The sequence below is a fragment of the Rattus rattus genome, chromosome 7 (genome assembly GCF_011064425.1).
Source record: "Rattus rattus isolate New Zealand chromosome 7, Rrattus_CSIRO_v1, whole genome shotgun sequence".
NCBI lineage: Eukaryota > Metazoa > Chordata > Mammalia > Rodentia > Muridae > Rattus > Rattus rattus.
Genome location: NC_046160.1, coordinates 78,739,121 through 78,765,822, shown reverse-complemented (window position 1 = coordinate 78,765,822; position 26,702 = coordinate 78,739,121). Strand labels below are relative to the sequence as shown.

At 37.0% G+C, this 26,702-nt stretch overlaps 1 protein-coding gene and 1 non-coding gene across 6 annotated transcripts; both read right to left on the bottom strand.

Moving 5' to 3' along the window:
• Window positions 1-112: 112 nt before the first annotated feature.
• On the bottom strand, window positions 113-24,925 carry Prpf39 (pre-mRNA processing factor 39). 5 transcript variants are annotated; one of them, XM_032907834.1, is made up of 14 exons: window positions 24,758-24,925; window positions 18,259-18,602; window positions 17,697-17,822; window positions 16,934-17,052; window positions 13,771-13,938; window positions 8,490-8,655; window positions 7,866-7,973; window positions 6,495-6,659; window positions 6,050-6,176; window positions 5,284-5,552; window positions 4,174-4,358; window positions 2,214-2,288; window positions 1,010-1,124; window positions 113-856 (listed from the first exon to the last, which is right to left on the bottom strand). In XM_032907834.1, exons 2-14 carry the CDS (start codon window positions 18,571-18,573, stop codon window positions 800-802), a joined length of 1,995 nt encoding a protein of 664 aa, XP_032763725.1. In that variant the 5' UTR covers window positions 18,574-18,602; window positions 24,758-24,925; the 3' UTR covers window positions 113-799. The 5 variants fall into 5 exon arrangements, with proteins under 5 accessions (XP_032763725.1, XP_032763726.1, XP_032763727.1 ...); XM_032907835.1 differs by having other exon boundaries at window positions 17,181-17,822; window positions 24,758-24,888; XM_032907836.1 differs by lacking the exon at window positions 24,758-24,925 and adding an exon at window positions 17,181-17,511 and having other exon boundaries at window positions 18,259-18,468.
• LOC116906488 lies at window positions 5,146-5,230 on the bottom strand. The gene has a single exon (XR_004388731.1). It is a non-coding gene; the product is annotated as a small nucleolar RNA SNORD127 (small nucleolar RNA).
• Window positions 24,926-26,702: the final 1,777 nt, after the last annotated feature.

Sequence of the window (26,702 nt, the reverse complement as noted above, 5' to 3'; positions counted from 1 at the left end):
GTTAAAAGGCACAGGACTTGAAACAAAACCAAACAACTAAAGCATTCGTGTAAGAAGAAAATGTTAATCTCCATTTTGTGTACCTCCCCCAAATGAATTCATGAACAATTGCTGCATGAGTCTTAATTTTTATTACAAAAATGGTAAATTTGATCAAAATGAAAGCTTGCTCATAAGTTTTACATGAATATTCTAGATACAAACTCTAAAACACTTTGATATTTCATTTCTTAAGGGGAAGCTGACATTACACTTTCTCCATTATTATCTAGTCAAAGGCAGTGCATGTCAACAGTTCATCTATCCTGCAGTTAGAGCCAAATTCCCCAGTATAATCAAAACATATACATAACCTTGGGGTTTAAGGTTAAAAGTCAATTTTTCAAAAGTCTGTTTTTATAGGAGGCAAGATTCTCAATAACCAGCCCTTTTTTTTCCCCCAAAAAATCTTTTTTAACTGACATGATTTACAGTCAGTTTTCCCCCTACAGTTAAGGCTACAAATCTCCTGCATGAGCTGCAAAAGAATTCTAGACCATTTAATGCAAAAAGATACAATAAAATAAAAAATAAAAATAAAAAAAATAGTTCTTCAATAAAAAGTAAATTTTAAAAATGGTAGGAAAATTTCTATGATACACTATTAATTGACATTTCCTGCTATTAACTAAATAAATGTTACACAGAAACTGGGAAGACAAATTATCAAATACAACAAGCTTATACTATGTTTTACATCCTTCAAAAAAAATAGTTCCACATTATCTTATATAAGCCATCTGAAATTTACGTATTCCCTTCAGGTTGGAGGTGGAGGATAATACTGTCCGTAATTCCAGGGATTCTGATAATTGTACTGAAAAGATAAAAACAAATATGTTACCATATGGAATCACAGTTATTATCCACATATAAAACTAGATAATAGTACTGATGAAATACAGCACTCACTCATAAAAGAAAATAGACCATATAGAACCTACTGTAAAGAATGAATGCTGTGACTTACCTGATACCAGGCACTGTAATTATATGCAGCTTGATTTGCCTGTAAATCCCCATCGATGATCTGTGCTGATGATATATCTTCTGTGTGTGCTTTCTTTTCTTCTGGTTCTTCTGAGCTATATATAAAAGGTAAAAATAGAAACTCAAAATTCCCACATATATGAACTTATCTAAATGATTACACAATGCATATACATGTTTCAGTCATGTTTCCAATCATCTTTTGGGAGCAAGGGTACTTAAAGAAAGACAAATTGTAAACAGACTGAAACCTAAGCTCAGTTTAACCTTTACAGAACAATCTCTGAAATTTTTCCATCCTAAGAACTTCACCAACCATTGATCTAATACATTCATGAGTTGATACCCAGTTTAGCTGCCTAGAGCATAGAAGAGACTGACTGATCCCTGTCCTCAAAGGACCAACAGCAGCCTACAATTCCATGTACTAGATTTCAGATTCTTCTGAAATAATGAAACCCCTTTCCACATGGGTCCTTTTTAGCCTTCTTACTCTCCATAAATCTCTACAACTCTCCATTTACAGAGGGTAACTGCTTGCTGTAAAATTACATGCTCCAGTCTTTATGCCAGAAGTGGCAAACAGGCCTGAGGTCTGGATTATAACCTACTGTTGTTGCATTTGTCTTTGATGTTTAAAAATGACTTGTAAGTCAGGCACAGTAGTGTACATTTTTAATTCTTAATACATAAAAATCAGATTGTCTATACAATATTCATGTCTCTGCATAAGCAGATATAGCCTAAGCAGTTATGCTGTAGATGAACTAACTTTTCAGCAGCACACAGTTATTCCAATTCTCTGTAGCAACAGCACCCCACTGTGATTGCCACCAGATTGCCTTGAACTGTCATTCTAACAATAAGGCTTTCCCTAAATATGCCCTCAACTTTAGGGTCAGTGTCATTCTAACTATAAGGCTTTCCCTAAATATGCCCTCAACTTTAGGGTCAGTGACCCAACTCCTAATAGCATTCCAACTCTGATTTGGACCTTAGGGAGTAGCAGGCTGAAGGTGGCCTTGATACTTACTTCTGATAAACCATTGATTTTTTTTTTTAAACCATAAAAAAGTATACATTATCACAACACAGAGATGACACTCCAGTATGTATTTTAAAAGGCTTTTTCATATTGAAATATTCTCTCTTAAGTATCCTTTACTAACCAAGAAGTTACGTACCCATTTTCAGCTTTCCTTTTTAAAGTGTCCTGTTCTTTTAGAAGTGTTTGATGTTCATCATATGCATTCAGAAGCCTGAGGGGGGAAGAAAAAAAAAATCCTTTGGGATGTTTAATTTTTAAGTTATTTCCATATGAGAAACCAGCTATATAAATCTCTAAGTGGGCTCTTTGTCTTATCTTCTAAGATTTAAATCTTAGTCCTGATATCTTGACTACACCTAAATATATTCAAGGGCCTATATAGTATCTTTTCATTGAACCAATAATTTGGCCATTACTACCAAATTAAAATAATAGTTCATTTAAGTTTGTAGATGCCAGTTCTAAGAGTTTACTGTTGATGGCAGAAGCTCTGAACTTTGAAGGCAAAATACAATCGAGATCCTAGTTCTGGCCAGGTGTGATATTCATGCCATTAACCCTAGCTCTCAGAGAGCAGATAGCCAACTAGGGCTACAATTTAAAAAACAAAATTCTTTGTTCTGTAGAAGTAGGTTCAATGGGTCTGTGAATAAAGCACTTACTACCATGTACAAGGCCTTGGCTTCCATAGTTAGACTACTTTACATACTATTCCAGTCATGCACATGTTGCTGTTAACATGTATTTCCCATCACTGTCTGTCCTCTCCAGCAGAATCCAGTAGGAACTTAATGAGGCTACCTCTTCTAGAAAGCATGACAAATCTATTTTGATCCATACAGATCAATTGCATTGTAGAATGGTACCATCCCAACTAAAAGCTATCGCATTACATAAAATCATTTCTTCTGTACACGTTCAGTGTAAAAACAGAAGACACCGACTATATAACATACCAAGTAGTAAGGAACGGAAACTATAAAACGGTCTTATTTCATCCTCAAATACATAACTTGAATATTTGGATAGCTGAGCTACTAAAGCAAAAGTATATGAATGAATTAAATGGCAATGAAATCTGTACTACACAAATATAAAATACTGCCCAAGGTTTCGAGAAACAAAATACTAGCTGCTATGTTAAGCTGAAAACATACACACATACATAAATACACAAGTTTAGTGCAGTTTCCATGGAAATTATTCTAAATCAGCTGGCAAAGGTGCATGCCTATTTGGCACTGGAATATATTACAGCAACCCAAACTTTACCAATCAATGTTCTTGGCTATATTTCTATTTTCAGGGTTATCAAATTTAAATTGTAAGCTTAGATCTACACCTATCCTTACATCACCCTTAACTTTCAGCTTTTTTATGATTTAGTAGGAAAAGGCCACCAGGCAAGATCTATGCGATCACATTATTCAAACTTGAGATATGACGGCATTTCTATTCCAGATTAGTCCTATCCTAGCTCTGTGCATGTTTCTGAGCAATGAATCAGGGCCTTGTACATGACAGATAAGTACCCCACCACTGAACTTTACATCTACTACAGCCATCCTACTGACCGACCTACCGACCTTCATGTGTGTCTCATAGTTCAATCTTTATCTCACTTCTCCTTCTGTGGGGCCCTCAGGGAGGAAGGAGAGAACGAACTACTACAATTGTCTTTTGATCTCCACAGGCACACCAGGGCATATTCACACTCAAAATTGATTTAAAACAGGAAAATAGTTTGAAGGGATGATAAAGCTTATATCCTATACACACATTTACAAAACTAAATTACCTCCACATGTTTCTGAGGGTAAAGTACCCAAACACTTAAATTTAGCATTAGGTTCAATAAGGCAGTTCAGCACATAAAGCATGAGAAATCCTGGTTACTTGAGTCTGTTCCCTAAAACCTATGCAAATGGAGAAAAAACTCAGGGAAGCTCTTTTCTGACCTTACATACATCTTGGAACATATGCACACATACATACCGGAAATTTTTAAAAATAAACTTAATGTATAACAATCATCAAATTCTCATCATAAAATAGCAATGCTCATGTTCTATAAAAAGATGGATTTAAGATCTTACTTATTAACATCTGAGCCAAAATCTTCAAGGAATTCCACTTTTCTTTGAGAAAATGTAATTCTCATTTTAATAGGCAATGAACCATGTATGGCTTTGTCAAAGCAATTGAGGATATTTTCTTCATTTTGCTTGAGGTCACAACTGTATTCCATTTCAAGTAAATTGAGGTATAACTTTGTGTTTTCCTGAGTAAAAAGCAGTATCAATTAATAATGTTCCTATAAGATTTTGATTAAAGCATAAATATTTAATATACTCATATCTGTTTTAAGTGTATATGTAGCGAAGTAAAATATATTCTTCAGGAAGTGTTTCCTGCCCTGCGGTGCTGGGTGCCGAGTACAGTGCATAAGTAGTCTGTTACTTGGTCAGATCCTCATGCCTCTTTACAGCAATACTGATAGGTTAGGATACCACCTATCATTTTCTATAGTGTGAGAGTGTGCTCTTACGTTCTAATCAATTAAAGCCCAATATCCTATGCTAGTTATATACTACACCTCTAACTGTGACTATAAATATTTAATTATAAACTTGTATCATCAACAGTTTAAAATCTACAACATGAGCCTCATGTGGCAGCACAAGCCTTTAATGCCAGCAGGCAGGAGTGAGAGGCAGGTGGATCTCTGTGCATTTGCAGACAGCCTGGTCTACAAAACAAGCCCAGGACAGGCAGGGTTGGTTACACTGAGAAAAACAACAGCCCAAACAACACAATCCTAAAAATAAGACAGTTCCACTAGGGTTTATTCCCTGTTATACTAAAGGAACCGCTTGCAAGATGACTATCACCATATTGCTTTGCTACTACTGTTTTGCTTTTGTTCATAAATGATGCTCCCAGGCCATTTATCCTATTCAACAATCATCAAGTTTCTATGATTTCTGAAAGTTAATTACAAAAACAATATTTACAACTTTAAAAAATTTCTCACACTTTAAATCCAAAGAAAGAAAAAATATTAATAATGGCAACATCAGTTTAGAGGGACTGTTGTCCTCATTAGTAATAAATATATTACTGTATAGACCAAATCTTTCATCACAGTTGCCAAAGGGAAAAAGTAATAGCTTTTTATGAAAGATATTGTTAAAAAATATGTATACCTTATCTTTTTCGATTGCTTCCAAAAGTACCTTTCTTGATTTTGGAAGGTTTTTCTGTATTTTGAAAAGATGTCGGGCTAGTTTGATAGCATAAAATGATGACTCATTATTTGATTTGGCATTCTTTATAGCGTCTTGAAGCAAATGTTCAGCTTCTTCCATATTTCCATGCCGTCGTTCTAAACTAACTCTTCGCAATCGAACCATTGCCAATCCTAGAACACATTCTTCAAACGTTCTCAAGATAATCCTGGCTTCATTAATATTCCCTAAAATAGTAATTATATATTTATACTTTTGTTAAAATTTCTGAAATAGAATATGTCAAGCACTGAAAAACATTAGTCTGCAGTCTAAATCTAGCTTGGGGTGGGGAGTAAATACCCATGCTTACATATTTCCTACTGTCTACAGCTGCTCTTAGGATATGGCAAGGCTGAACTGTTAAAGAAACAATAAAGCTCTTAAAGAATTGCCAAAATCTTCTTTATACCTCCCTTAGTCCTCAATTCCTGTAACTCCATCCTGACACAAAGTGCTAAAACATCAAGAGAAACTAGAATAAGATTTTAAGATTCAGCAGTTAGGAGCACTGGCTGCTGTTGGCGAGGACCCAGGTTGACTTCTCAGCACCCTCAACCATCTGTTTAATGCAGTCCCTGAAATTCCCAGCCCTCTACTGGTATCTGGCAGGCAAAACATCCATTCACATAAAGTAAATACATAAACTAATTAAAATAAATCAATTGAACATTCTTTTCCTTACCCTGTTGTTCCTCAAAAGCTGCCCAAAGCATGTGTGCCATGGGCTTCTTTGGGAGATGAACAGTACAAGCTCTGCTGAAGACATGCCTCACTCCTTCAATGCTATGGTTTTCCATGTACTTGGCATACTACATACAAAAAACAGGAAATACTGAATAATTTACAGTTGAACACGTGATGGATTAAATATGTGACAGAACGATAAAATTCTATTTTTAAACCCATTCAGCACCTTTATTGAACCACTAGACTAGTTTCTGTAAGGAAGGACGAAGAGAGGCAACGAGGTTGGCATATGCAGCAGTCAAATCTGGTTGCAAGCAGACCATCTCCTAATGCAACAGATATAGTTATATGAACAACATTCAACAGAAGTACAAAAAAGGTTAGTCACTAGATCAATGTTATAATGTATTCAAGTTAAACACACTATATAGTTTTCTTACCTTAATCCAAAACTCCTCATAGAGGGCACAAGATATGACACATCTTTCAAAGAGAACCACGACTCTTTCATGAGTCCCATTTTCAATTTCAAATTCTAAGTATTCTTTCCAGTTTTTTAGCTGAGCCTTTTCCAGTGGTTTCACATGAAAATAAGGTCTTTTAATCTGTAAAAATATTATTGAATGGCAAGAAAAGTAAGCCAAAATCAAAATATTTGAAATATAATGAAATAATTTTTTCTTGGATATTTTATGTATTTATGTTCAAATATTATTCCCCCCTCCCATCCCCTCTCCCGCTGCTTTTATGAAGATGTTCCACTCCCACCCACCCACTCTCACCTCAGCACCCTGGCCTTTCCCTACACTGAAATAATTTTTAAATACAAATAAAATATTTTAAAACCCATTGCTAAATATTTTGAAGTGTGTGTCCTTAAGATTAGGCCTGTACATAGTCCTGGCTATCCTGAAACTTATTATGTAGACCATGCTGGTCTTTTAAAGTCCTTATTTTTATTACTATGGTAAACCATATTGTTTATTTATTAAAACTATTTTACAGCCAGCCACAACAGACATATAAATCTACTGATAGGCTAGCCCATGAAAGGATAACATACAAAAAACAAGTTACATCGAGCCTTAAGATTGGGGCTGAGGAAGCTAAGCTGCAGGTGAGTAAGTGGGTTTATAAGAACTGAAGAAGAAACGTGACAAGAAGTCAGTCAACTATGCTGACGGCAGTATGTATCTATGAACTAATGAAATGCACACTTCAAATACGCGGATAATCTGCCATGTGAAGTATACCTTACAGTCAGGAAATAGTCAAATTCATAAGACAACATCATTCCCCTGTAACAGACAGTTGGGTGCACTACCTTCATGTGTCAAATGAGGTCTACTGTGGCACAGGCTGACATGGAGTTTACTCTGTAACTAAAGAGGACTCTCAAAAAAGGCTTTTCAACCTGTTTTCCTCTGGCTTCCAAGTGCTAAGATTATAAGACTTGGCACCCAACCTGGTCAATAGTGGTGCTGGGACCAAACTCAGGGATTCATGTATGTTGGTCAAGCAGTCTATAAACTGGACCCCAGCCCTTCAAACAGCTGCTGTTTTATTGTCCACAAGATTTAACTCAATAAAGTTGATTTTTAAAGGTATTCATATTAATCAGGAATCTTGCACTTGAAATAAAAATGCAGTAAGATTCTAAAACTGGTCATGGAAAATGTTAAAACACAACTGAGATACACACTTTGAATTATTACTAATACAGACAGAAAAATTCACAATGGTGCCACTACTATAAGGAAAAAAAATCTTATTTTTATATTTTAAAGACTATTATAGAACAAAACACTTACACCTTCTTCAAATGTCCACCTCTTACTAACTTCATGCTCATTATAATTAAACATTTCTTGATGAATTTCAATGATTCTATGTCTCATGTTTTCTATTTCAGTAATTAGCTTGGAAAAAAAGAAAAATAAATTAAATTTTATAAATTACATACTTAAAATTATCAACAGCACACATTCTTTGATTCTTCAGTAGGGAGAGTATTTAATTGCTATATGTTATCACTTTAAATATAATTTTGTTTGTTTTATTTTATTTTGTGACAGGGTCTCTGTATATATAGCACTGACTACCCTGCAACACATTATGGAGACCAGGCTGTCCTGATCTACTGAAGACCCAATTGACTCTGCCTTCCAAATGCTGGCATTAATGGTGTGTGCCACCATACCGCTTTAAAAATGATTTATAACACAACTTTAAAAAGCCAATTTCTTATATAGGAACAGTAGATTACAATCAAAGTACATACTTTTTCTAGACTAAGTTACTGCCAGGTGTCTCATGGTAAAACTTTCTCCTTGACATTCATACTCAAAAGTATTGATCTAAATGTCCAGACCTTATAACCCTTTCATATTGCTACCTAGTTTCTTATCCACTGACTATGTGATTAAGAGGGTTACCTTTGCTGGATCAGTTATGTCTTCAATTCCTGATGGAAGGTCATCACCAGGAGGTCCGTCATCACCATTGTGTCCATTTACAGAAGCTAATTCCCTTCTCAACTGAATAAACTGTTCACCAGTTAAAAGATCTCTAGGCAAGTTATTTTGCACATGTTCTTTAAATCTAAAGAAAGAATTAAAAACCACTTGTCAGATACCTCCTGCACATTATTCCTTCAAATCAACCGAGAAACCAGTCAGAATATAATATTTCTCTTTTTCTGCAGTAAAATCCTACCACTTGATAAAATAACTTTTTTTTTAATCTATATATGTTGTATTTTCCACTGTCTTCGTAATGGAATGTAGAAGACATCTAATTCCAGCTCTATTTCTCTTCTTAAAATCTTAGTCTATCTATAAAACAGAACATATTTCTCAAATTTAAATGAAACATAGCTAGTTCATATTAAAATTCTAAAGTGATCACCTATTAATTACTTACTCCTTCATCCATTAACAATCCAATGATATTAGCTTAAGGTCACCAATTACGATACATGCAAAGTATAATTTTTTCTTCAGTACAGTCTCTATCTTCAGCACTCGAGTCTGCTAACCGTATCTTCTTACTTTTAGAATTGTCTTCAGTGCTTGGTTTATGAGGTGCCACTTTCTTGGTTTTCCTCCAGATCTCTCTGATTGCTGCTTGAGCTCTTTTGGATCCCCATTACTACAGACCTTAACCCTATGTTTCCAAGAATTCTTTTATTCTCATACTTTTTATATACTTTTTATATAATGGCTAAAGTCATTAACAGAGCTTGAAATAATTACTATAGTAACAAAACGAAAAACTAAAACAGAAGCCCAAAGCTGTAAAATTACAGATTACTATATCCAGCTGCCAATAGTCTACAGAAAAAGAACATGTCATTTTATATATATGAATGTAAATCAGTTTTACCTAATGTATAAAACATTGTCTTTTCAGACACTGACTTACTAGCTGACACTAGCCTAAAACTCAAGATCTTTGTATTTGCATTATAGATTATAAGTGATATACTGCTACATCCAGCTAACATATTTTCAATAAAATGTTATCTGTCTAATTAAGTAATTAATTTTTGTTTTTAAACTGAAACAAGGTTTCTCTGTGAAACAGAGCCCTGGCTGCTCTGGACTCACTTTGTAGATCAATCTGGCCTCAAATTTAACAGAGACCCACCAGTCTCTACACCTCACCCTATGCTGGGATTAAAGGTCCATGACACCATGCCCATACCTTTATTTTTTTTGTAAACACAAAATTTTAACTATAAAAAGGAGCTATACTATTTTTTGATCTTGATTTTAATATGGAATCTCCTATACTATATTTGTTTGTTTGTTTATTTGTTGGGCTTGTTTGTTTTTCAAGACAAGGTCTCATTTTCTAGTCCTGCCTGGCTTGGAACTCAGTGATCTGCCTGTCTCTAATCCCCAGTGCTGAGGTTAAAGGAATACTGCCTAGAACTCATCATATACCTGAGACAAGCTATGAAATGACAGCCCTCTCCCTACCACCAAGTAATGTGTCCTAGCTTTCCCAGTTACCTTATCATTCACATTCCATAGGATAACAGATCCTATTGATTCTATTTTCTAAATACATCTTTATGATCTTATTTTCTCCTGCATAAAGGGTCTTTCAACTTCTAGTCATTTAATTCTCTTCCTCCAATGTTATTAGAAATAATTTAAGAAAAATAAAGAGATGTAAGCAGAATGTGGTGGTGACACATGCTTTTAATGCCAACACTGGAGAGGCAGAGGCATTCTAGTATTGGGAAGGTAGATGACAGGATTCCTTGCTGGATTCCAGCTCCAAGTCGGCGTGAGACCCTATCTCAAGCAGTAAGGTAAAGAGTGATCGAGAGAAACAAAAACAGGCTGGAGAAGAACACTGGCTGTTTACTCTTTCAGAGGACCTGGTTTTGACTTCCAGCATCCTAACTGTAACTCCAGTTTCATAGATAACATAACCATATGTGAGGCTAGATGCACATGTAGGCAAAATACTCACACATAAAATAAAAACTTCTGAAAGACAGAAAAACACAAGACTTCAGCCTTTTAATCCCTGACAAAAACATATACAAGTTCCCACCAATATGCAAATAATTAAAAAAAAAAACAATGCTGGGTGTGGTAGGGCATGTATTTAATCTCAGTACAAGAAGCAGAGACACACACTCAGATCTCTTTGAATTCAAAGCTAGCCTGGTCCACAGATCGATACCCAGGCCAGCCAGGGCTACACAATGAGACCTTGTCTTAAGAAAAAGCAAAACCCAACCAACCAAATAACCAAACAAAATATTACATTTCTTGAGCTAGAAAGATGACTCAGGAATTAAGAACACTTGCTGTTGTTGCACTGGACCCAATTTCATTTCCCACCACCCACAGGGCAGTTCACAACTGTCTGTAACTCAGTTCCAGGGATCTGACACTTTTTTATTGACTCTATAGGCACCAAGCACACATCATGTGTGCACTCGTGCACTCATGAACACACGCGCATGCACACATGCAAACACATAGACAGACAGAGAGGAATGTGTGTGTGTGTGTGTGTGTGTGTGTGTGTGTGTGTGTGTGTGTGTGGGTGGGTGGGTGGGTGTAGATCAAATATTCATACAACACAAAGAACAAAAATATTACACTTACTTATTTTGGAGGGGGCAGCAATTTGTGACAGTGAGATTTCTCTTTTCACAATGTAGTTACCAAAGACTGAACCCAGGTCAAAAGACTTAGAATTAAAACCATAGAGCCACTGACCCATCCTGCCAGGACACAGGTATTCATGCTGAAACACCTAGCAGATCCCAGCACTTGGGAGACAGAATTAGATGGATCGCTGAGTTCAAGGCCATCATAGCCTACAGAGTGAGTTCCAGGACAGCCAGGGCTATACAGAAAATGATGTTTCAGAAATAAATAAAATAAATCAAACAGAATACTAATTTTAAAAAAGATCTGGAGGGCTAGAAAGAGGACTCACTAGCTAACAGCAGGCACGCACCACTGTCACAGCACACCAGAGTTCAGTTCCCAGCACCCATGATTCCAAGAGATCTGACAGTCTCTCTTGGACTCAATAGATAAGACAACTCTACTCATGTGCACACATCACTATCCCAAGCCACAAACAAAAAAAATCTCAAAGACTTGCAAGGACTCAATGGTAAATAAAAAGACTTGAGAACACAGAATTCACAAATGGTGACTATCTAAAAGGTATTATCTCATTCCCAGGGATTCCCCTTTCTGTTTCCAGGAAACGATGAAATGAGCAGCTCTGGCCAGCTCCTGCTTCCCACTAGTATGTTCTGCTTCACTCAGGCACTAAAGGAAGAACCAAGTGATCATGGCACCTTTAAAATTGCTGTCACAATGGGAGGCAGAAGAGCTCATGAACACCATCCCCAAAGAACTACTGACAGTTAATGGTTTCTAGGGAAGAGTCAGTTTTCTTTAAGTGTGGCTGCCTCATATTCCAAGTATACCGGGAATATGGGCAGTGAGCAGGATGTAAAGTGTATAGGTAAAAAAAAATTTTAAATAAAAAAAAGAAAACACACACACAAACACAATTTGGGAAGGGTAGGAATAAAGGAGTAAATATATCAAAATACAATGTACGAAACTCTCAAAAAACATAAACTTTAAAAAAGCAATGGTTATAGTGATAGAAAGCTATCATTTCCTGAATAAAGGTCTTGTAATCTAAACATCACCGTGGTCTATAAAAATGCCCTGTCTCTGACCTTCACTTGTGCGGTGTGCATACTTATCAAGTTTTTCCAAGTACCACGACTTAATGTTGGCAATTTATTTCAGCAAGTGGGTACCTAGGTCATTATGTACTAGAAACCTGTCTGCCCGTTCTAGCTCATCAATAACAGAAACAGAATACCGACCCTACGATGTTTCTTTTTCTTCTTCCTATTTCCTAGTTCTTCCTAGTTCCTATTTCTAACAAATCTATAACTTCTATTTCTAGCATATTGATGTATATACAGTAGTTTATAAATTTTCATTAATCTACTTTTGAAATTCAGAATAGCATTTAAAATTTTCTTGAATATACAACATTACTTATAACAATTACAAGAATACAAAATAGCAGGGTATGGTAGTACATACACACATGAAATCTCAGCACTAAGAAGGTGGAGACTGGAGAATCATGAGTTCAAAGCCAACTGGGGTCACCTGAAACAGTCTCAAAAGAAAACAACCCAAAACAAAGTACATATGTTATATACATGTACACTACGAAGTTTTAAAAAAAATAGCGAAGACACGACCTCACGCTGATTCAGACTTTCTGGGTTCTTTGCAATGAGATACCTTGCAGCTGAGCATGGTGCACACCTGCAACCACAGCACTCAGGAAGCACAGGGAGGAAAAGATGCAAGGTCACGGCACACAGTGCCACACAGTGGATTCCAGCCATTTCGACCTACTTACCTCCCTATCAAGATCAAACCTCAGAAGGAAAACAAAACCAAAACTACACATGGAAACCATGGCACAGAGTTCTTTTAATAGTTACAATTACCTTGGAAGTTATTTATATAACTTATAACCAGAAAATCATGGAGTAAAATTTAAATAGAATGATTCTTAATAATTTGAAGAATTAATAAAGACAGTAAGGAAAAGCTGCAATCTTTGTTGTTCTGGATATGTTTATGCACATTAGGAATGTACATTTTGTAAATCATTAAGTAGTTAAAAAAAAAGTCAGACATGATAAGCTGTATGTCTATAATTTTAGAACTTGTGATGCTGAGGCAGAGGATTAAAGATCCTAAGCCAGCGTGGGAAACACAGAAGCTTAAAAAAACCTTAAAAAATAAAATATCTTAAAAAATAAAATATATATATAGCACTTAATAACCACCAAGTACCATATAAATTTAGTATTTACAAATAATCATTACCCAATTTAATAAAAATAGAAAACAAAAAACAAATAATCATTCATTAAACTCTATTTTCTCATTTCTTCATTGCTCTGAAGTACCTCACATATATATAAAATGAACAAGGAAAATTTTCCATATAAAACTATTAAATCATTAAACATTTCACAAGATACAAAGAAAATCTAAAATTTAAGACATAAAATTTGATTCTCTAGAAAGTTTAATAAGAGCTCATATAATATTTTGAAATAAACTTAATACTTAATATTGGGAATTTAGTACCTAAAGATATTTCGAAGACCTTTCAACATACCTCTGAAAATGATGACTGTACAGCTGGGTTGGAATACCAAGAATACGATCGTATACAGCTGTAACTTCTCTCAGATTTCCCTGTTCATTCTCCCAGTTTATATACATTTCCCATAATTTGTCAGATCGAAAATCCGTTCCTGCAGCTAGAACAGCATGCTCAAAAGTTCTGAAAAATTAAATTGCTTTTAAGTCATCTTTCCAAATAAAATCACCTTTAAATATTATTTCTAAATTTAAAAAGCAATACTAAAATCAAAGTTATATTTAGTTGCTTCCTAGGCAAACAGAATTAAAAAATAGAATCATAAAACAGTTGATGGAAAGAATAAGTAAAAACACAAAGGGAAAAGACAAGTGCAGTTTATCTTCTATATAATTACAATGTAAAACTTTCATAAGTCACAGAAGAGGAATATGTAGACACTCCTTTAGTACAGAGAACAAATTTACGGACAACTGTACCTCAATTCACGAAATACGCTGGCAAAAATAACTCTAACAAGGAACTCAAACTGTCATAAATAATGCGAATATACAAAGGTCCAAAGCACCTTTCAAATACAACAGCTCACTGTGGAAGCAAGTGTTTTAGGTTATTATCTAATTTCAACTTCAGGACTGGAGAGATGGCTCAGCAAGTCAAGTGCAAATTCATACATGTGAGAATGGGAATTTAAATTCCCAGAATCCTTGTAAATACTAAGTGATGGGCATGACGGTCTGGCACTAGGAAAGGAGGGAGACACGGATCCACAGAGCAAACTAGCTGGCTGGGATAACCCAAGTGGCAAGCTCTGGATTCAACCAAGAGTTCAACTTCAGTGAATAATGTATTGACTGAGGAAAATACCGAAAAAGTTAACTCTGGGACTCCACACACATACACACACACAGGTGAACTCTCACACACTACATAATAACTAAAAACAAAAAAACCATCAGTACAGTTTCAAAACAAGAACCTTAAAAAATCAACCACAGGGGCTGGTGAAATGACTCAGTGGTTAAAGGCACTGGCTGCTCTTCCCCAGGTCATGAGTTCAATTTCTAGCAACCACAACCAGCTAAGGGTGATCTGATGCCCTCTTCAGGCAGGCAGATATATATGTAGCAGAACACTCATACATTAAATAAATAAAATTGAAAGGAAGGAAGGAAGGAAGGAAGGAAGGAAGGAAGGAAGGAAGGAACCAACCACAGGCCAGCAAACTAGCCCAGTAAGTCCTATCACTGGCCAGAAAGCCCGAGGGCCTATTCAAACCCCCAGACTCACGTGGTAGAAGAGAATTGATTTCCACAAGTTCACTGACCTGTGTCATAATATTGTAAAATATTACAAAAATTCAAGTTAAACAAACACCCCCCGCCCCAAAACCAAGGATCTCTCACCCAACAGACCACACTTCCTAAATTATCATACAATGTTAATATAATCAAAAAGTTCTAATTTAGGAAGGACAGAAAATTCAAATTTGATTTTTATCTACTATTAAATACTACAAGTGTTTTTATAAAAGGGTAATGAGGTAAAAAATAAGCATTTCTTGAAAATATCATAAGAGACATTATAGTTTTCCTGGGTACCTGGTAGAGACATACCACACTTACATATACACAGGTAAGCATTTATTCACACAAAGTAAAATCATAAATCTTAAAAAAAAAAATTAGTGCCTAAGAGAAAACAAAGATGTAATAATTTAATGTACATAAAGAAGGCATTTTAAATCAACACACAAAGACTATTTAACAAAGGGAAGGACATGCACAGCCTACTCTTCTAAAGAACCCAGAATCTCAGCACCCACAAGGAGGCTCAATCACCTCTGACTCTAGCTGGATCTGGATCTGGATCTAACATTGCTTTATGGCCTTCAGACACCAGACACTCACTCACATGTTGCATAGATAGACACGCAGGCAAATCAATCACATCCATCAAATAATTTTTTAAATTAAAAATACAATACACACACACACACACACACACACACACACACACACACACATATTTTCCCCCTCCCTGCCCTTGGCAAAAGATACACAAAACTCAGAACCCAATAACTTAATTTTTAAAGACAGGTCCCATTATGTAGCCCTGGCTGGCCTGGAACTCACTGTATAGACCAGGCCTATTCCAAATTGACAGGGATCTGTCTGCCCATACTTCCAGATTAATAATCTGGAAGTAATCCATACTGCCAGGATTAGTTATCTGGCATCATCGCTGACAAGCTGAATATTTTGATACATTAAGAAAAAAACTATAATAAAAAGACACTAAACAAAGTTTGTTTGCTTTTATTTTAAAATATCTTTATTTATGTGTGTTATGTATGTCTGCATGAATAAAGCAGAGATCAGACTGGATTACTCGATGTCCTGGATTTGGACACGTGGTTTGTAAGCCACCTGATGTGAGTGCTAGAAACTAAACTTGGGTCCTCTCCATTTGTGAATAGTAACTCACCAAAAAAAGTTTAAGGACATAGTAATACTAGAAGAAATGTTTACTATAGGAAGATAAAGTGTCCAAGTATGAGTGTGCATGCACCTGCATGTTTGTATATTAAAGATGTTACTACCCTGGAGCAATTTTAGTGAATGCAGAGAATTACCAGCCACTGAGAAAAGTTGGTGAAAGAAACACAGTGAAGAAAGAATGGCTAGATAAAGGTCTGCTTCATCTAGCGTGGGATTTTTGGCCAGCTGTAAGACTTCAGAACTCAGGTTTATATTCATCAGGCAAATCAGATGTTCCTCCTCTGAAGAAATTGCTTAGTGTAAGCCTTAGATCAGCAATATGATTTCTCCAACAAAAATGTAAATGGTTTTTAAATATTTTTTATTTCAAGGACCCTCTATGAAGAAGCTATTGGTTATATATTTCTACAAGGTGGGCATAAAGTAAGAAAAAGGATCTAACAAACTCCTATAAACAAAACCTGAAATCTAGGAATAAGGTAAAGACATTTTCTAGAACCATGGTGATGAGGAAATCCAAGTATTGTATGGCAGAATGAGATGACAACATTGAGGACATAGAGCAGAACAGAAACAGCTACAAGCAGGAGAAGAAACATTCATGAATAGTTCTCTTATCAACACCTACATACTTATATAAGTCTTAAGATACATTAAGTATCAAATATATAACATACCCTCTTATTGTACTGTTTGTCTCAGGATCACCAGGGTCCAATGTTTCTTTTAAGAAGTTTATATAATGTATCCAAAGATCAACACTAAGAGGTATTGCCTGAAGCCCCCGTCGATAAACCTAAGAAGAAAACAATAAACTGTACCTCAAATTTTTAATTATTTATTAAAAGAGAGGCAACACTGTGTTATCCGGTGAACCTTAGAAATACTAATTACTGGAATTTTGTTTAAATAATCTACCATTACCATTTGGGTGGAGGTTGGATAGAACATGGCAATGTTCTGATCCCCACGTGCAGAGTCTTGATCTTCAAAGCGCAGCAGTCCCTGCATTCTGACCGGGTTGTGTGGGCAGGCTTTGGGTTACAGACCATAGGGCACAGACCCATTAGAGCATCAATGACAGCGTCTGACCAAAAATGCAATAAGACGTAGCAAATGTGACTAGCAAACCAACTATATTGTTTGGAAAATGAGAAATAAATGTGAGAGAAAAGCCCTGCCCTACTTGTTAAGCTGCAGTGTAATACAGAGGCTTGCACTGCAAAGCTTGACAAACTGTAGAAGTTTAACGCACCTGCCAACAAAGAGAGAAAATATTAGCTACAAATGCCACAATAGTGACAAATGCAAATAAAATACCCTATAAAAAAAGTTTGACCATAAATGGTAGGTACTGCCAGCCAGAAAAAGAAAGTCTGTTTTGTTATTAATTGGCTTACAGTACCTAACAGAGAAAACTGTATTCATTGATATACGCACCTCATCTGATTGTTTAATGTTGTCATGTCGCTTTTCAAGGTCTGCATACTTTTTCCAGTAACCATAGCAATACGGGTAATGTATGAAAAATTTGTCAAATGCTTTTCTGGCAGCCATCAAGTGATTCTGATAAAAATAAAACAATATGTTTAAGCATCTTAAGCTTTTATCAGAGAAGGAAGAAATACTAGTTTTTTCAAATAGCAGAGTAACCTTCCCTTCCCCTGGAAAGGTGGTGAAGCCCAGGCTCTCACTGGTGCCAGGCCAGTTTGCTCTACCTCATTGAACTACACTCCCACATGCCCAAGGTAACCTTTACCAATTCTGAATAACCTCCACATAAACTTCAATTATTACACTATACTCTGCATTGTGTCCTTGGACTTTGCACAATACATAAATGGTATTTAAATTTCAAAACTAAAATATATGCTTCCAGTATCAGTGAACTTAAACTGAAGATTATTTGAGAGATTAACTTTAATTACACCCAGAAAGGTCTGAATTGATACTACTGGATTATTCTGTAATTCTTACATACACCATTTAAACAGTTACTAACCTCCTGTTCTACATACTGAAGCAAATATACCCATCCTGTAAAATCCTGAGGATTCGTTTCTACTGTTTTCCAAAATTTTTCAAACTCTGGAGGGAAGTTTCCTTCTGTTTCTGTCACTGGAAGGTCCACAGCATTTGCCATTTCGTTTTCTTCTGTAGATACATGTGCGCTGGGAGAGGCATCAGGCGACTGCTCCATCTCCGTAACGTTCATAATCTCAGTACTAAAATCTGGATGCTCTATCACTACCTCTGAACTGTTGCCTGTGCTGCCATTATCAGAGTTCCTGTACTCATCCATGTGGGAATTTTGCATAGCTATTTATTTGGTCTTCAGTTAATGATCTGCAGAAAAACACACACACACACACATATACAAAAGAGAAAGTTTCCAAATGCTAGTAAACTTATTTGTCATGAACAAACACCCTTTTCTTTAGATGTGTTTATTTTTTTTGTTTTGTTTTGTTTTGTTTAATGTGCCTGAGGCATTTGTGTATACCATGTGCATGCCTAGTACCGAAGGTCAGAAATCAATGCTGATTCCCTGGAACTGGAATTACAAATAGTTGTGAGCAACCACAAGGAGTCAGGAACTGAATCTGGCTCTTCTGTGAGAGCTCAAACAATGACCCATCTCTCCAGCTCCACATTTTATTTAAAGCCCTGACTGCCTACTAAAAACAGATAGAAAAATTAGTATATTTTATTGATTTATCTATCTACAAAGAATAGAAATTCTATTGATAATAACTACCAACCCTCCTGTCTTAGTCTTCCAAATACTTGATATTGCAAGTATGTACCACAAGGTCCAACACACCTGATAATAGTTCAGGTGTGCCCAACCTTTTGATATTGTAACATATCATTATCACCTACAAAGATAATGCTTTAGAACTCTGGAAATGAATTAATACCTAACTATCTATCCCCAAATTCAAATCAAACAATGTTTTGAGAAAATCTATTTTGTGCTAGATTGCATTTATAGCTATCTGTAGACACATATGATCCTAGAGACCAAAGACTGGACACTCTTAGAAGATATTTATTCACTCTTATTGTATTTGCTTATGTGATATAAAGTTGGCAGCATGTTAACACTGTGGTTCTCAACCTGTGGGACTCGACCCCTTTAGGCAGGTCAAACAGTCCCTCCCAAAGGGTCACCTAGCACACACTACAGATATTTATATTGCAATTTCTAATAGTAGCAAAAATTCAGTTATTACAGGGAGGGGGTGGGGATGGGGTCACCACAATATGAGGAACTGTATTAAAAGGTCATAGAGTTAGGAGGGTTGAGAACCATTAAGTTGAAGGTTTGCAATTGTCATTAATTTCCTTGGCTAATCCCTACAGACTACTCCATAGACAAAAGTTGTTTAAAGAAATTCACCAGGAAGAAAATGACATACACAGTCAATACTGTTCTTTTTAAAATCAGAAAAGCAAAAACTTCCCAGAACTATAACATTTATAGCCTCCTAATCCCCTAAATGGAATTAGGTACACTGCTGCTTTAAACAAAGTAGTTTATAAGTAAATACAACATAAAAGGGATATAGTAGATAGGTGACTCTTGTATACAGGATATCATACAACTTCCATATCATGTAACTGGGGTTATATCGAGCATAACCCCAGATCTGGGTTTTTCATTTTGATCCAAAAGTTCTGGTCAGTATTTGACCATATTTTCACAATGGTGTGTGCCTGAGTGTATGTGTGTGCCCACAGAGGGCACCCAATATCCTGAAACTTTAGTTACGACTGTGAGCTACTCAACATGGGTGCTATGAACGGAACCTGGTTCCTTTACAAGAGCAGCAAGCACTCTTTTTTTTTTTCTTCTTTTTTCTTTTCGGAGCTGGAACCGTACCCAGGGCCTTGCGGTTGTTAGGCAAGCGCTCTACCACTGAGCCAAATCCCCAACCCCAGCAGCAAGCACTCTTAATCATCTCTCCAGCTCATGTGAGTAACTTTTTCTTCTGTTGAGTAAAGAAAATAGTTAAAGTACAATTTTATTGGCACTATTCTAGACTACAGGATCACTGAGGTGAGAAAGGATTACTGAACTGAGAAACTAGAAAGTCTCTTTGAAATATCTTATTCATTGACTTTTGTGGGGGCACTAAAACTTTAAAATGTCTCTATAAATTACAGCAAAGCCTAGATTTCTACAAACACTGTCATGAAGCTAGAAAAAGAAATATAAAAAATAGCAAGGAATTCCCTTTTCTCTAAAATAATCAAATGATATAATTCTACCCTAATTTAATTAATCAATTACAGATAAACCAAAACACTACAGCATTCATATCAATTTTGCTAGGGAAATAATTTAGCACAAACTAGTGGAATTTCTACAAATTTGACTTTTTAATTATGGGGAGGGGTTGTGTACAGGTGCCAATGGAGTCCAGAAGGCATCAGATTCCTTGAAGTTGGAGTTGCAGGTGGTTGTGAGTCACACAATTTGGGTGCTAGAAACTGAACCCAGAAGAGGCCAAGGTCCCCTAGAACTCTCTCTCCAGTTCCCCAAGTAATTCTAATACACTCTAATGTGTCAATTAACTACTATCAAACAAAAGAATGCCTTTTAAAGAAAGGACAAATGAGTGTCCCAGTACACTGGCACTCTGGAGGCTCAAGAAGAAAGATCATAAATTCAAAGTTAATCTTAGATACCTACGCACTCCTTTAAAAAATAAAACAACAAAACCATCAACAAAGTTAAAGGACAAGCTAGAATGGGATAAAATATTAGATGTCCAATATCTAATAAGGGGCTGATAGTCAATACAGCTAACACCAAAATATTAAAACAATCCAATTTAAAAACAGAAGATTCTTAAAAGTTATCACGTGTATTTATTCATATATATGCACGTCAAGGTCAGAGGACAGTTTTTAGAACCCGTATCTCTCCTTTCATCGTATGCCTTCTTGGACAATTTAAACATCACTTCCTAAAAACTATTACAACTCTTCAAATTAATTAGGTTATTGCTAATGATACACTTCCAGCACAATTCCGTCCTATTCTTCTGAGCACAACCTACAAGATTACAAACTACTCCCAGCCCCTCTGCTTTGAAACAGTGTTTCACTGTATTCCTGTACTGCTGTGTTGCTGGAGCTAACCTGGAACTCACCTTGAATTTGAATACCCTTGCCTCAGCTTCTCTAGAGCAGGGGTTAAAGATGTGTGCTACTATACACAGCAAAACTTACAAGTTTTTGAAATGCAAGAGCAAGGTCTGCCAAAATATAACTATCTAGAGGCCCAGCATACACAAAATTCACCAAATGATGAGTAATGCCAGAGTCCTTAGTCACCCACACTAAAACATTGCATGCTATTTTGATAATGGAAGAGGCCAACAGAACTAGTCTCATCATTTAATCAACTTTGTTATTTAATCTAACTTTACCTATAAAACAACCATACATTTTTATACCTCGTTATAAAAGTATCTCCCTTTCTGGTTTTGAGAGATGACTCAGCAGTTAAGAATGCTCTGCTTGCCTTTTTTCCAAAGGAGAAGTGGTTCAGTTCCCAGTACCCAAGTTGAGTGGCTCACAACCACCTGTAACTGCAACCTGAAGTTGATACCTTTTCTGGCCCCCAAGGTCACCGAAGTGCAGGAATGCTCGCAAAAATCTTTAAAAATGCATTTCTTTCTTGATGGCTTAGCAGTTAAGAGCAAAGGCTTCTCTTCCAGAGAATATGAACTTGGTTCCCAGCACTCACATGGTGGCTTAGCACCACCTGTAACTCTAATTCCAGGGCACCTAACACCCTCCTCTGATTTTTTTCAGGCACTAACACAATTGTGGTGAACAAACATACAAGCAAAAATATTTATACACATAAATATTTGACAATTTTTCTCTTCATTCACATTAGAATAATTATTAGAATAACTATTAGAATAATTATCATCTTCTGAACATCAATGTTTTATTCAAACTAAAGTCTACTTCCAGCTAGCTTCTTCTCATTTCTTAAAGTAGAAAAACAAAACCAGAAAACATCCAAGTCAGGCAGGTATGGTGTTACAAGCCTCTAATAACATCAGTCTTTGGAAGATACATACATATGTTGAAACAAACAAAGGCCCTGATTGAAAAACACACTCAACTCTAATCTCAGTAACCCGGAAGACTAGCCTGGGTTACATAACGGCAGACTGAGCCATATAGAAGACACTGTACTGGGACTAGAGAGATGCCTCAGTTGTTTATAGCATCCACTGTTCTCATGGTTGGGTGTTCACTGGCAGCAACTCCATCCACACTTCTAACCTCCATACCCACTTGCACTGACAATACACATAACACCACAGACACATACACACACAGAAGAAAAAGGTTTAAAATTAAAAAGGAGTAGATACACACTTTACAGGCATGTGCTGAGATATACACACACAATTCAATTAATATATACAGCTTCTATTTGGGGTGCAGCAAAAAAATAAAATATGCAATGCTATACTATGGATGCAGATAAATAATTCTTTCTATATTAAGAGATTTAGGGTGAAAAAAACTGTTTTGCTCAATGTTGTGTTCCTAGAAACAGTTGAACAAACGACACCTCCAGTCCTAACTTAATTTTCTGAACATATTGATTTTACAGTTCTATTCCTTACCACCCTTTCAGGAGGTCCGCACACATTTCCTGTGTGAGTCTTGGCAATGTGCTAATCCTCAGACTAACAAAACTCTTCCTTTCCACAATTCACCACATTAATGGATACTTTTCTTATGCTATGACATCTTCTTATAAAATTATCATAGGGGGATGGCAGACGCAAGTATGTGAGGTAGAAAACTAAGTATGTATTACATGGAAACACAGTTCCTCTATAGTGAAAATTAACATTTATTTTTATTTAGGGTCTATTAAACACTTGCCTAACAATCAGTATGCTGCTTTAAAAATTAAAAGGCATTCTAGATGACTTAACATGAAACTCATTAAACACGGTACATCTGACCTCTAATACTTTTTTCCCTGATGCTTTACATGCCTCCTATGCCCATGAGGCATATAATACACTATATATCACTGTTCATTACCATAAGTCAAGTAAGTCATTAGTTAGCTAGCTAGCTTTCCAATCTGCAACCACTCCATGTCTCAGACACGGATGAGTCATCCGAATACCTAGGCTGTAAAGGGGGTTATTACAACAAGTGGTTTTGGCAACTGGTTTTTAAAGACTAAGTGGGATGTTCACAGACAGAACTTGTTTCCTCATTTTAAGCAATTATGTCCCAGAAATTGAACCTTACTTATGTATTTACAATGTCTCCATAATCTTCAGAGATTATGTCTTACACAGAATGCTTAACCCGTAACAGACAATTCTGCTCCTCCTTGAAATTAAAAAAAAACAACAACAAAACATTTATAAGGGTATTCAAAATCTTTTTATCCTCAATTCAACTATAAGATACAGATAGGACTAAGTATTGAGTCTTTAAAAAATTCTGGGGTTTGCCAGACGGCTCTGTAGGTAAAGGCACTAGCTGCCAAGCCTCAAGAGTAGAGTACTCCTGTACTCATGTACACGAGTAATGCACAGCTCCAGCGTACATGAGTAACACAGAGTAACAGTGTTTAACTCTAGAATGAGATTATAACCTTGAGAAGAGTAAGGAATTTAACAGCTGTTGTTTATTTCTCTCAAACGACCTAAAAGACTGCCATCAGCCCCACCCTTAGCTTCGAATTTTCTTGTATGAAGCATATATTCCTAGCATTACCCTTTCTAGCAGCTGAAAACTTTTAAGTATTTCTGAATATGTTAGATTAGTTTTCTAGTGTTAAGTTCTTGAACTGAAGGCCATATCAATACCAACCCAAAAGCGGGCATTTGAATTGGCATAAAGCTACATTAGTATTACTGCATCGTTACTAATACATTACCAATTATTTACTACATTACTACTAATACCTGAAACAATATTGTGACCGCCGACTAGTATTTACTAAAAGACAGTGCGGGCTACTGAACATGAAAGGTAAAAATCTATATAAGGAGATTGTTATTAAAAAGATTCTTCTAGAATGTTTTTCCAAGCGTCCACGTCGCCTCCCACCACCACCACGAGCCCCCGTATCCCCCTCCGAAAAAAGAAAAAAACCCTCTTGCCTACAGTTTTGCAATGGCAAACGCTCTGGCCCTCAGCTCTAGGGAAACGGGATTCAGCCTCAGCAGTTAATGGGTTCGCAAATCCAGGCAGAGGCTCCCGCCCCGCTGTAGTCCTAAAGCGAGAAGCCGCCCAAGACGCGAACCCAGGCCTGCTCTTCCCAACAGGTGGGATAGGGAAGCAGACGCGCAGCCCGGCACCAGGCGCACGCCAGGCCTCGAGCGGGACGAGCGAGTGAGGCCGCGGCCCGGTGAGGCCTGAGGCGGCGCAGGCCCTTCCCGTCCGGGCGCCTCCCCTGCCGCCCGCTTCAGGGAGCTAGCCCCAGCTACCTTACGATGGATGCTTCTCGGTGCCATGAGCCGAAGCCAGGGCCAAGATCGCCAAAGATGAGCTTGCCAATGCTTCAGTTCACTCAGCTACCGCAGCCACCACCACAAGCGCCGCTGCCACCGCCACCGCCGCCGCCGCCGCCGCCGCCGCCGCCTCTTCTGGACCACACTGCGCACGCGCCGGAGGATCCAGAGGCGCAGCGGTCACGTGATGCGCGCAACATGAGCCCCGCCCTATGTGGTCCCAGGTCGCAAACTTGGCTTCACACAGACTGGGTTCCCAAACCCCAATGGCGCCCGTTGTGCTGGTTGGGCCTGTTGTCCATCGTCAGCCTCCAAGAAAACCTCGTTATTCTTTTCCTAACAGCCCAGGCTTTACGCATAAAAATGTGTCAGGAAATTGGCCATAAGTTCAGTCTAAAACTTCCTAAAAACACTACGGGCTGATTGAATCAAGTATTGTGAGTGTCGAAACTTCATTTGGGCTTGGAAGTTCAAGGCTCTGAAGGATTTGTACAAAAGGCTTCCAGGGCAGAGAAGCAGGAAGCTTTGTGTTGACGATCATTGCAGCTCTCGTCAGTTGTTTATAACTTAGTCCCCACTTTTAGGTATTCTTTTAAAATCCCATCTTCCCTCAGACTAACAATTGAGCAAGCAAACAATTTTTCACTCACTGGTCTTCTGTCTAGGGTTTCAGTAAAATCACAACTGGGTTTTTAACTCTTTCGTCTAGAATCAGTCTCCAGAATGTTTCTTTTAAAGATGATTTGTAGCGGTGTAACCACTTCAACTGCTCTGCTCCCAAATAACCAAGTCCTCCCCATTGGGCATTTCGTTTCCATGGAATTGTCAGACTTTTCCCTTTGCCCCTCCTTGGGCAGTTTTGTATTCTCCAACAATCAGCAGCTTTTAAATGTATACCATCTGAAAGGGCAGTCAAGAGAAGGCATTTTTTAAAAAAGTTTATTTATTTTATGCATGCGTTTGCCTGTATGTATGTATGTATGTGTGAATGTATGTATGTATGTGTGAATGTATGTGTAAAATGTGTATAGACAAATGCTTGCATTCCTATTGCCAGAAGAGGGCAGTCTTTAACAATCACATCAACTTTCTCAGAGTTTTACCTTCCCAAATTCTAATTCACTGCTCTAGAGCTCTTATGATTTACCTAAACTGTGCTCATCACCACTGAAAACATAAATTATGCGGGCATCATGGTGCATGTCTATACTCAGACTTTGGTAGCGGCAGAAGAGGTGAGACTAGGCTACACAAAACTCAAAACAGCTGCAACAGCAACAAAAAGAAAACCACACAAACCACTTTAAAAACCGACTGAGCCATAGTTTACCCTAAAATAAATTGTATATAAAAATCTAAATACTAAATATAATGAAGAAAGAAGTGTTAGATGAAAATGCTGTGGTTCATAGTCTAATAGTTCTTGACTTTTCTAATGTAGCAACCCTTTAATACAGTGATGACCCAGCCATAAAATTATTTCATTGCTATTTCATAACTCTTTACTACTGTTATGATACCGAATACATTTACTTCTCCTGATCAATTCTATGCCAGCCTGCTCTGTTCTCTGGAGACTGACCCTTACATACTGTATCAGTGACCTTCCCTTGCCCGTAGGCTCCTGTTGGATCTGGCTAGTTATCCTTGTCTGAATAGAATGAAGGAGTTAAGTTGGGGTATTCAGTTAGCATTCTCTATTTAGGGGTCTTAGGTCTGATAAAAGTGTCTCTGTCCATATAAGCTGCTGCTGCTTTCAGATTCTGCAGTTCCCTAAAGCCTGACTTTGCAAACAGTAACTCCTTGGGTTCTAGTCAGGGTTCTCTAGAGTCACGGAACTTACAGAATGTCTCTCTATATTGAGGGAATTATTGTGATGGCTTACAGTCTGTAGACCAACTACTACAACAATGGGCAGCTG